General features: G+C 46.1%; 1 protein-coding gene across 1 annotated transcript in view; it reads left to right on the forward strand.

Moving 5' to 3' along the window:
• Positions 1-250: 250 nt before the first annotated feature.
• The window catches only part of ercc6 (excision repair cross-complementation group 6), a 52,810-nt gene continuing 40,386 nt past the window's right edge, over positions 251-12,674 (forward strand). The window contains exons 1-8 of the mRNA XM_045211495.1: positions 251-1,392; positions 2,094-2,308; positions 2,395-2,623; positions 2,829-2,949; positions 3,194-3,308; positions 9,142-9,311; positions 9,389-9,496; positions 9,677-10,122. Of these exons, the coding sequence (XP_045067430.1) occupies positions 2,104-2,308; positions 2,395-2,623; positions 2,829-2,949; positions 3,194-3,308; positions 9,142-9,311; positions 9,389-9,496; positions 9,677-10,122 (1,394 nt within the window). The 5' untranslated portion in view covers positions 251-1,392; positions 2,094-2,103. The remainder of the gene's footprint in view (positions 1,393-2,093; positions 2,309-2,394; positions 2,624-2,828; positions 2,950-3,193; positions 3,309-9,141; positions 9,312-9,388; positions 9,497-9,676; positions 10,123-12,674) is intronic.

Genomic DNA, 12,674 nt, shown 5'->3' on the forward strand with positions numbered 1-12,674 from the left:
TTGGATGCCAACCGCCGTTAAACCTCATTGAAGAAGAAGAAGAAGAAGAAGAAGAAGAAGAAGAAGAATTTTAAAAAAGAAAGAAAAAAATGTATCTTCTTAAAATGTGATTTTAAACCTTACCTTAAATTAAGATTTAAAAAAGATTTTTTTTTTGTTTTCATACATTTGTACGATATAGCCAATTTTGACTTTGTGGCTGTGCTATCTAGTGGAAACCATCACAATAGGAGTAGCCAGCTAGCTATGTTGTGTAATGATGGGAAGTTCGGCTCTTTTCTGAGAGCCGGCTCTTTTGACTCGGCTCCCAAAGAAGAGCCGGCTCTTTCGACTCCCGAACGGCTCTTTATTTAGGATCTTTTGTAGCCTATATTTTACCTTAACTTTGAAAAAAAATCATGGTTTATGTGTTGAAAACCCCTTTTGCTTTCAGTGTTTTTATGAGAGACCTTATAATGCCTAATTCTGTGCATTTATTCTGTGACAAAACCACTCTTACATTTGTTTATTTCAATTAAACTTTTTTATTGCACAAATTAACAATAAACTTCAAACAAATCCACAGAACAGAATCAAAACCAGAACCAAACTCCAGCAAACAGCATTAGTCCTCAGGGCAGGTTGGCATTCAGGAAGATCAGATGCCTCAGCTTGGATGGGCTGATAGGCCTGATACGATTTCGCCTCTCCGTGAGTATCTGCCCTGTTTTGGAGAAGATTCTCTCAGAAGGAACTGATGTGGCAACAATACATAGTCTCCCCTCCATCACATCAGTTGCAGTAGGAGAGGTTATACTTGCACGCATGGGGATGGCAGTAGACGTTACAGCAGCTGTTGTTCTGGTATGAGACACACCAGGATCAGTAGATGGTGAGCTGGCTTGCCCTCTCTCCTCTAACTGCACTGTAGGATGGACAGTTCTTGTATGTCTATGCAGGTTTGTGGTGGAACCTGCTCTTATAGTGACCTTCGTTTTGCAGTGAAGGCACTCTGCTTTCTTGTTCCCAATATCTTTAAACTGCAGCCAGATGCTGCTTCGCTTTCTAGTGTCACTCATAGTTAAACGACACGACAATGCAAGACGCACACACGCTCCTCAGTCCGCTCTGTCTCTCTCTTCACTTGCAGTGGAGTCAAGTGGTGTGTCTGCCCCGCCCCCTCTCTGTTTACACATCCTTAATTCTCACGTGAATGCCGCATGCTGGTCGCCATGCTGGCCAATCATAACAGACCTCTGTGAAAGTGAAACCTAAGCAGCGAATGGGCAAAAAACTGGGAGCCGGCTCTCACTCGATGCGAGCCGGCTCTTCTGATTCACTACAAAGAGCCGGCTCTCAGAGCCGATGCTTGTGCGCATGACCCATCACTAATGTTGTGTAATTTCGCGTTTTGTAAGTATCATAGCTAGGCTAAAGACATTAACGTTAACATTACTTTTTGTATCTCACTATGTAAATGTAATGTATGTGGTTAAATGGGCGAACTTTGAGACGTTATCTCAGCCTCGTTTTTTGATAGAGACTTAAAGAAGCCAGCTAGCTAGCTAACGTTAACCATCATAATCTTTGTTGATACTAGACTCTTATCTGTCGACAATGAATTGGCTGTCGACAACGTGTCCGACACAACTATCTAGCTAATTCGATAGCTACTAGCTCGGGAATGCTAGCTAGTAAGGTTCTGACTTGTAGTTTCTCAATAAAACAAGATTGAACTGCTAACGTTAGTGATACTAGCTAGCAAACGTTACACAGCTAGCTAGTTAGCTAACGTTCAAATTATTAATCTGTAATCTAGCTAATGTTAGCTAGTGGTATAACTACAGCATCTAGAGAGAGCTAAATGGACTCTGGTCAAATCAAATCATGACATTCCATTTAGTTAGCTAGCTAATGTTAGTTCTACTAGCTACTGGTAAGTGTGTAACTTAGAGCTGAACTAGTCTTCAAAATAGATAGATAGATAGGTAGCTCTTTAATCTGTAGCTATGGCTATATGTTACACTGCAATATCTGTTGACATCTCTTTCCCCGTGTTTATCTGTGTGTTTGCACTGCAGTTGAATCAGATGGTTTCATCTTTCTGTCTCAAGATGTAACAGGATGCCAGTAGAAGGTAGTGAGGACCAGGTTCCTCCCCTCTCCAGCCCGGCGAGTGCTGCTCTCACCTCGGGAGGAATGGACGAGGATGGGGCCAACAGAGGAACCGCTGGACGCTCAATCTCCATCACTGGGACCAGCCAGGGGGACACTGAGCAGCCTGCCATGGCCTGCCCAGATAGCACTGGATCTGGGGAGGGCAGCAGTGGTAAGAATACGGATAGTCTGGGTTCATAAACCCCTCTGTTGTTCTTAGTGACAGTGACCATGTTTGTGTCTGTACTCTGTTCTTAGGCAGTAAGAAGTCTGGAGCCCTGCTACACATTGACCGCCAGCGTATCCAGGCTGTGAGTGCCAGCTCCGGGGCTGAAGAGCTGCAGGGTCTGGGCGTCGCTGTGTACGACCAGGATGTGTTGGAGCAGGGGGTCTTGCAGCAGGTGGACCAGGCCATACAGGAGGCCAGCCAGGCTGCAGCCAAGGCTGAGGCAGGGACGGAGTACCAGTCTGTACTGGACGATGTGAGGTATGGAGGGGTATGGCCAGGCTGGGTGAAGGGGAATCTAGCTAGGTCTAAGGGTTAGAACTGGGTTGGTAGAGCAGTAGAGTACAGGAGAGGTGCTGGGGTATAGTTGTAGTTGGAGAAGGTATCGGTCAGGCTGCACCTGTGTCAGTTCTGTACAGCTGTACTTATGTATGTATGTGTGCATGCATGTTTGTGTGTGTTCCAGGTCGTGTATGGCAGCTCTGAAGCACATTAATAAGATCATAGAGCAGCTGACTCCCTACGCTGACTCCAGTAAAGACATTAACAGGAAGATTGAGTCTGTCAGACGGCAGAAGGAGAACAAGGTGAGAAGAACTGCTGTAAGGAATGCTGCTGTGCTATGCTAGCCATGATCCACTGCTCATCAGTGGATTAGCTCTTGTTAAGTTACTAGTGTCCGCTTGTTGCAGAACCTCTTGTGGCCAGCACTTTCTGACACTTTATTTGATGCTCCCCCTGTCCTGTATAAGTGATGATGGTGCTAGTTATGATGAAGATTTTGTTGTTGGTGATGATGATATTCACAATGAAGATGATGTCTCTCTGCAGGAGAAGCAGTTGAAGAAGATCAGAGCAAAGCAGAGGAGACTACAGGCCATCCTGGGGGGAGAGGACACACAGAAGATAGAGGCTGAGATACTGCTGGAGGACGAAGGGGACGAAGGTGAGTTAATTCTCACTAGAGGGATCTTTTTGCCCTGTCCCATTCTCTGCAAATTCTCCGCACTCTATGGTCTCTAAATCTGGGGGTTCCGGTAATCCCTAAATAAAAAAATAAAAAAAATGTTGTTGTTGCAATATCTTTTAAGTTTGTGATGTCACGAGAGGCTGTGTCCTGGAGGGACGGTACATCCCCCTGAGGTGGCTGCAAACCCAGACAGCTATGGCTCCATCTGCTGGTATGGTCGGGAACTCCAACCCTCTGTGGCCAATCTTCCCACGCAGCTGAAACCAATCAGGGGCTGATAGGGGGGGGTTGTTTTGGAAGGGAAGAGACACGGTCTGGAGAGTGGGTTTGGAAGAGAAGAGAATTGTGTTATAATTTCGTTAGTTGCCGACGACCTTGAATAAAAATCCTTGTTTTGGTTGAACCTGGACTCCTTGCACTACTTGGGCAACCCCGCTGGAAGCGGTAGCCTCTCGTGGCATCACAGATGGTGGAGAATACGGGCACGCTCAAGCGTTAATAGTGCATGGCAGAGGAGGATACCGAAGGTTTGATCACCCAGTTTTCCAAGTTGGCCGTGAGCTCCCCACGACTGAAATGGAGGACATATTGAAAGCCCTTGTTGCTGGCCAGCACGCCCAGATGCAAGCAAGCGTGGCTCTCTTGGAGGAGCAAAAGAAAGCCAACCTTCTGAAGGCAGAGGAATTGCAGTTGCAGAGACAGAGGGTGGTCCAAAATACCCGCCCAATAAAGGCAAGTGACTTTATATCTAAGATGGGAGCTACCGAGGACATTGAGGCATACCTGCATGCATTTGAGGCCACGGCCACTAGGAAGCCTGGCCCAAGCAACAGTGGGTTGGTCTGTTAGCCCCCTTTCTAACCGGGGAAGCGCTGAATGCTGTCCGGGACCTGGGCCCTGACCAGGTTACTGACTATGATGCCCTGAAGTCTGAGATCCTCAGCAGATATGGACTCACAAAATTTGGTATGGCCCAGCGCTTTCACGGTTGGACCTTCCAACCAGACCAACCTCCGCGGCGCAGATGCATGAACTGTCCGAATCGCAAGGAAATGGCTGGATCCGCGGAGGAATACAGCAGCGGCGGTGGTGGAGGCCGTTGTGGTGGATCGTTACCTACGCGCCCTGCCTTATGAGGCAAAACGGTTCATCAGTCAACAGGCCTTGACCACGGCTGATCTGACCGTGGAAGCTGTGGAAAAGTACCAGGCCACAGCGGAGATGCTGATTGCTTCCCGAAAAGACCCCAGGAGTGCGGCCCCACCACAAATGGGAAGAACCCGTCCAAAGGACCCCAAGGTCTCGAACCCAGCCACGTCAGGACTTATCCCGGCTCCAGGGGGAGCCAGAAACCAGGCGGGTCCAAGAAGAGTACACCAGGAGGGGGAAACTTCGACAGTGTTACCGGTGTGGGGAGATGGGACATATCTCCTGGCAGTGTGGGAAACCAGCCGATGAACCTATGCCCACTGCGGAGTCCTCCAGCTCAGACCACCGCAACCTTTTGCCTCGCTCTTGGGAGTCGTGGGCGGCCCCGATCGACCCCCCACCTGCCCGGTAACTGTGAATCACCATGATGTGGAGGCCTTACTGGATTCTGGTAGCCGGGCCACCCTGGTGCGTAAGGATTTGGTGGGCCCAACGTGTCTGACCCCCGGGGAAAGTCCTCCCAGTTTCCTGTGTCCATGGGGACACCAGAGAATACCCCATTACTGAACTTACAATGACGCACGGGAACCACACTACGGCGGGGTGGTTGATTCCCTCCCCGTCCCTGTCCTAATTGGACGCGGACTGCCCAGCCTTTACCCACTCTGGAGAGAGTCTCAGGAGAGGATAACCCGAGTACCTCGGAAACGGAGAGGCAAGACTCATCCTGGGAAGGCTCCGGTGCAATCCTCCGAGTTACTCACTCCCGCCCGGGCTCTGATAGGGATGGCAGGTGCCCAGACCGACACAGAGACGGAGCTACAGAATCTGGACAAAGAACTGTCTGGTCTGAAGGGGACCGCTGAGAGGTATCGTTTGTTAAAGCAACAGTTAGACATGAAGACAGAAGAGTTAGATATCCTCCAGGCTAAACTCCAACAGAGCTCCTTCCCTAAGCAACAGGAGGAGCTGGAGAGCGCGGACCATCGAGGAGTGTGAGGAGACCCTGCGCAGGAGTAGAGAGGTCAGAAGAAGGCAGAGGAGAAGTACAAGGTGTTGGAGAACAAGATGAAGAATGCGGAGGCAGAGAGAGAGAAGGAACTGAAAGCTGCTCAACAGAAGCTAAACTCTGCTAAAACCAAGGCTGATGCGTTCAGTAAGAAACTCAAGGAGAGACAACAGGAGGCTGAGTCCCTGGTCCTAGAGGTGGAGGAGTTGAAGAGAGAGCAGGCTGGCAAGCACCACGGCAATGCGGACGCCCTCTCCCGGCGTGATGCCTTCTTCGCTGCCTTTACCCCGACGAGGACGTCGGTCCCGAGGAGGGGATGTGATGATGAACAGAGGCTGTGTCCTGGAGGGACGATACATCCCCCTGAGGTGGCTGCAAACCCAGACAGCTATGGCTCCATCTGCTGGTATGGTCGGGAACTCCAACCCTCTGTGGCCAATCTTCGCCGCGCTGAAACCAATCAGGGGCTGATAGGGGGGTTGTTTTGGAAGGGAAGAGACACGGTCTGGAGAGTGGGTTTGGAAGAGAAGAGAATTGTGTTATAATTTCGTTAGTTGCCGACGACCTTGAATAAAAATCCTTGTTTTGGTTGAACCTGGACTCCTTGCACTACTTGGGCAACCCCGCTGGAAGCGGTAGCCTCTCGTGGCATCACAAGTTGCTTGAGGCAAACTTAATGGGCCCGTTTTGCTCTCTACCAGTGCACTCGTTAGACTGCATGCATTGCACTCGGAAACACGTCAACAAAGTGTGGGAGTACTCAGTCGTTAGGGTTGAGGAACATCTCTACAATGGGACAGGTCATGAGTGTGTGTGTATCCTACATAGAAGTTAAACTGGGGAGTCGAGAGAACTGGAAGCGGAACTTTTTGTCAGCGTCGACAGAGTGCAAGCCACTTTGTTCTCTGGCGTGAGCTACGTGTCAGAATCTTGAAAATAGAACGAGAGTGTAATTTTACACTTGAGCATCACAAGCCTCTCATGGAGCCGGCGAGTTTACGCCCAGGTTTCATTGAAATGAATAGGAGCATCTCGCGCTCTGCAAAATGTAAGCATCCGGTGTAGCAGGCCAGTTACTATTGTATGTTCTAACAAAGGCCGGCTCATTCACTTTGGGCCTTATCTCAAACATATACACACACACAAATCAAAATCTGTTGGTCGCACACAGATTTGCATGTGTTATTGCAGGTGCAGTGAAATGCTTGTGTTTCTAGCTCCAACAGTGCAGTAATACCTAGCAATACAAAACAATACAGACATAATCCAAGAAGTAAGAAAATAAGACATCACTTATTCAAGGGTTTTTCTTTATTTTTACTATTTTCTACATTGTAGAAATAATAGTGAAGACATCAAAACTATGAAATAACACATCATGTAGTAACAAAAAAAGTGTTAAACAAAAATATATTTTATATTTGAGATTCTTCAAATAGCCACCCTTTGCCTTGATGACAGCTTTGCACACACTTGGCATTCTCTCAACCAGCTTCACGAGGTAGTCACCTGGAATGCATTTCAATTAACAGGTGTGCCTTCTTAAAAGTTAGTTTGTGGAATTTATTTCCTTCTTAAATAGTTTGAGCCAATCAGTTGTGTTGTGACAAGGTAGGGGGGTATACAGAAGATGGCCCTATTTGGTAAAATACCAAGTCCATATTATGGCAAGAACAGCTCAAATAAGCAAAGAGAAACAACAGTCAATCATTACTTTAAGACATGAAGGTCAGTCAATACGGAACATTTCAAGAACTTTTAAAGCTTCTTCAAGTGCAGTCGCAAAAACCATCAAGCGCTATGATGAAATTGGCTCTCATGAGGACCGCAACAGGAATGGAAGACCCAGAGTTAACTCTGCTGCAGAGGATAAGTTCAAGTAACAGACACATCTCAACATCAGCTGTTCAGAAGAGACTGTGTGAATCAGGCCTTCATGGTCGAATTGCTTTAAAGAAACCACTACTAAAGGACACCAATAAGAAGAAGAGACTTGCTTGGGCCAAGAAACACGAGCAATGGACATTAGACCAGTGGAAATGTGTCCTTTTTGGAACCACCAAGACTCTTCTGAGAGCTGGCCGCCCAGCCAGACTGAGCAATCGGGGGAGAAGTGCCTTGGTCAGGGAGGTGACCAAGAACCCGACGGTCACTCTGACAGAGCTCCAGAGTTCCTCTGTGGAGATGGGAGAACCTTCCAGAAGGACAACCATCTCTGCAGCACTCCACCAATCAGGCCTTTATGGTAGAGTGGCGAGACGGAAGCCACTCCTCAGTAAAAGGCACATGACCACCCGCTTGGAGTTTGCCAAAAGGCACTTAAAGGACTCTCTGACCATGAGAAACAAGATTCTCTGGTCTGATGAAACCAAGATTGAAGTCTTTGGCCTGAATGCCAAGCGTCACGTCTGGAGGAAACCTGGCACCATCCCTACAGTGAAGCGTGGTGGCAGCATCATACCGTGGGGATGTTTTTAAGGGACTGGGAGTCTAGTCAGGATCGAGGGACAGATGAACAGAGCAAAGTACAGAGAGATCCTTGATGAAAACCTGCTCAGGACCTCAGACTGGGGCGAAGGGTCATTTTCCAACAGGACAACGACCCTAAGTACACAGCCAAGACAACGCAGGATGGCTTCAGGACTAGTCTCTGAATGTCCTTGAGTGTCCCAGCCAGAGTCCGGTCTTGAACCCGATCAAACATCTCTGGAGAGACCTGCAAATACCTGTGCTCCCCATCCAACCTGAGGATCTGCTGAGAAGAATGGGAGACACTCCCCAAACAATCCATTTTAGAATAAGGCTGTAACAAAATGTGGAAAAATTAAGGTGTCTCAATACTTTCAGAATGAACTGTATATATCACACAGTGCGTTCGGAAAGTATTCGGACCCCTTTTTCCACATTTTGTTACTTTTCCCTCCCTGTGTAATGATCATGCTGTTTAATCAGTTTCTTGATATGCCACACCTTTCAGGTGGATGGATGATCTTGGTAAAGGATAAATGCTCACTAACAGGGATGTAAACACATTTGGGAGAAATAAGCTTTTTGTGCGTATGGAACATTTCTGGGATTTTTTTATTTCAGCTCATGAAACATGGGACCAACACTTTACTTTACATTACATTTACATTTTAGTTATTTAGCAGACACTCTTATCCAGAGCGACTTACAGGAGCAATTAGGGTTAAGTGCCTTGCTCAAGGGCACAGACAGATTTTTCACCTAGTCGGCTATGGGGATTAGAACCAGCGACCTTTCGGTTACTGGCACAAAGCTCTTAACCACTAAGCTACCTGCGCTGTTGCATTTATATTTTTGTTCAGTGTAGTTTAAAGATGTGGTTTGCAGTATTGCTTCTTCATCCTTTAATGTATTTCATGTGAATCTGGTAATGTTTTTTTTCCCGCCTGTTTAGAGAAATCAGCCATTGAAATCGCTTGCATTATTTACCATAAATTAGTGTTTATATTTTTGTTCAGTGTATCTATAATGGTGTGTATGTACAGTATATGAATAGAAAATGTGTACAGCAGTAGTTATATAGGATGAGCCATGACTAGAATACAGTATATACATATCAAGTGGGTAAAACAGTATGTAAACGTTTATTAAAATATCAATATCGAACCTATTTTGTTCTAACAGAGCCCGGCCCATCTACTCTGGGCAGTATGCTAATGCCGGCCCAGGAGACGGAGTGGGAGGAGCTAATCCGGACGGGTCACATGACGCCGTTTGGAACGAGGGTCCCTCGGAAGGAGGAGAAGAAGGAACCACGCAAGTTCATGCTGTCTGAAAACTCTGGCTTCGACGCTGTAGGTGGATACTTTTTTCATTGATTGGTTGATTGGTTGATGGGTTGATTGATGGGTTTATTATTGTTATTCTTCAGTACCTGGCGGACCAAGCTAAGATGGCGGTGGACAGGAAGAGACCTGCACCCCTGAAGCAGAAGAAGAAGACTGCTGTGGGCGAGGGAGGAAAAAAGACCAACGGAGCGGTGGGTGATGTTGTGTGTGTGTGTGTGTGTGTGTGTGTGTGTATGTGTGTGTGGAGATGTAGGTACCATCAATTCCAGAATCTGTGACTCTATGGCTACTTATGGTGAATAGCGTTATTATATCTTAATGCATTTCATGATTATTATTATGACTATGCTTATCATTCATACCATTACTAGGCTCTCCCCTCCAACTCTGTGGATAAGAAGCTCCAGAAGCGAATGCGTAAGCTGCAGAGGACCGCTCTGAAGGCCCACCCTAAGGCCCAGGCTAAGAGGGTCATGCTGATCCCCAAGCCGAGGAGGAAGCATCAAGCTGGGGGAGATGAGACGGACAGCGAGGGGTCTGAGTACCTGCCCAGTGATGATCTGATGGACCCCGAGAGAGAAGAGAGGGAGGACCGAGATGAGGGCTGGGGAGAGGAGGATGAGGTGGAGTACTATGAGTTGAAGCCCTACAGGAAGAAGAGTGAAGGAAAAGGGGGGAAGAAGGGGAAAAGGGGAGAGCGTGACGAGGAGGAGTATTACCCCGACAGCTCAGACGAAGACGAGGGTTCAGGGAAAAAGGGAAAAGAGAAGATGAACAAAGACGATGGAGATGTGGAGTTCTACAAACAGAGGATACGGTAAAAAAAACACACCTTCACAAACAGAGTTTATGGTAAACACGCACTTTCTACCTGTAAATGTACCTTATCAGCATCCAGGCTGCCAACATTGGAACATTCCTATGAAAACACATTCAAACATAGAAGAGCTGGGCAGGGCAGATTGCCCCATCTAAGTAACATTGGTAGTAGTGGAAAAACTGATGTTAAAGGTGTAGCCTAATCACTAGTAGGTTAGTCCTTACCTCTTAATTGCCCCCAGGGGCATAGGTTAAATTAAATCAATTGAATTGAATTTCAAGGGAAATTAAAACGACAGGACTAACCTACTATTGACTAGCTACTCCTTTAACATCAGTGTTATTGTAATGTAGGCCTAATTGGGAGGGAGGTTTTGGAGAGACACAGACACACCTTTGGTTCACCTGGCTGTATAATCATCAGAATAGAGCCTAGGCCGTGTTGTGTACTCACTTATAGGTTACTACTGCTGGGTTGCACTGTTAATGCTGTAGTCAGTATATCCTGCTGGTGTGAGGATGGGAAATGTTTTGGGGATATCTAGTCCCAGATGAGATTGGCAGCTGTTTCTTGACTAAGCACTTTGTCTCTATTCTACTCTCTCCCTCCTAATTATCCTCCTGTGTGTGTGTGTGTGTGTGTGTGTGTGTGTGTGTGTGTGTGTGTGTGTGTGTGTGTGTGTGTGTGTGTGTGTGTGTGTGTGTGTGTGTGTGTGTGTGTGTGTGTGTGTGTGTGTGTGTGTGTGTGCGTGCGTGCGTCTGCTCTAATACACTAATTCTACTACAGCACACTAGGCCGATTTATATGATTAAATCGAATATCGTGAAAATTGACATTGACAATATATCGTAACGTTCAAGATGACGATATATTGTGACGTGCAAGACGATATGTCATGATGTGCAAGACTATACTCTATTTCAACTTTTCAAATCAAAACGGTGTAGTTTTATCAGTTAGGCCAGGGGTGTCAAACTCATTTTAGCTCAGGGGCCACATAGAGGAAAATCTATTCCCAAGAGGGCCGGACCGGAAAAATCATGGTATATATATATATAACTTAAAAACAACAACTTCAGATTGTTTTCTTTGTTTTAATACGATCAACATACAACATAAAGCTGGAGCCTGAGGACAGTGTGTCCAAAATAGTACAAGCACAACATCACTATTAATCATAAAACACGTCAAGTTTATTTGAAAATTCTAAAGAAAAAGAACACACAAACACACAATGCCTCAGTGATTAACAGAACTGTTTCACAGATCACATAACTATATCAGGGTGTCATTTCTCAGGCAGAAATGTAGATAAAAATAATGAAATCCTGTTCCCCAAACAAGTGCAAGAACCAAAGAGTCAAGAATAGGTTAAATATACAAATAAAATAAAATCAATTAAAAACAATAGCACATCAACATAAAAACATATAAACATAAAGCTGGAGCCTGAGGACAGTGTCCAAAAGCACAACATCACTATTAATCATAAAACACCTCAAGTTATTTGAAAGTTCTGAGGACAAAGAACACACAAACACACAATGCCTCAGTGATTCACAGAAGTATATCACAGATCACAGAACTATATCAGGGTGTCATTTCTCAGGCAGAAATGTAGATAAAAATAATGAAATCCTGTTCCCCAAACAAGTGCAAGAACCACAGAGTCAAGAATAGGTTAAATATACAAATAAAATCAATTAAAAACAATAGCACATCAACATAAAAACATATAAACATAAATCTGAAAGCGTTGCTCAAACTCCCGTAACAGTCCCGTTATTTTATCTTTGAACCGCTTCATGTCTGCCACATGTTGGGTCGCGCACACATTTTTCAGACAGGGGAAGTGAGCTGCATCACCACCGGCAAGTTGCGTCTCCCACAATGACAGCTTCAACTTGAAAGAACGTATGCTGTCATAATACTGCGTGACAACTTTGTTGCGCCCTTGCAGCTGTTTGTTCAAGTTATTCAGGTGCTCTGTAACATCCACCATAAATGCAAGGTCCTGCATCCATTCTGCGGAATGAAATTCTAACACTGGTTTGCCCTTTTCTTCCATGAACAGTTCAATTTCTTCTCGTAAATCAAAGAAACGCCTCAGCACAGCACCTCGGCTTAACCATCTTACCTCAGTGTGGTATGGCAGGCCATAGATGTGGTCTTTCTCTCTGAGAAGGCTGTCAAACTGACGGTGATTCAGGCTTCTGGATCGGATGAAATTAACAGTTTGGATGACCACCTTCATGACGTTATCCATCTTTAATGACTTGCAACACAAAGCCTCCTGGTCCAAAATACAGTGAAAAGTCAAAAATCACGTCCTCCATTTGCAGATTGCACTTTCTCTCTGAACTTTGTCACAACGCCTGCTTTTTTCTCGATCATTGAGGGCGCACCATCTGTAGCCAGGCTGACAGCACGGGACCAGTCCACTCCGACCCTGTCCAGCGTGCCGGCGAGTGCGGTAAAAATATCAGCTGCTGTCGTTGTATCTGTCATCGGCACCAACTCCACGAACTCCTCGGTGACGGTCAATGTGT

This window comes from Coregonus clupeaformis, chromosome 37 (genome assembly GCF_020615455.1).
Source record: "Coregonus clupeaformis isolate EN_2021a chromosome 37, ASM2061545v1, whole genome shotgun sequence".
Lineage (NCBI taxonomy): Eukaryota > Metazoa > Chordata > Actinopteri > Salmoniformes > Salmonidae > Coregonus > Coregonus clupeaformis.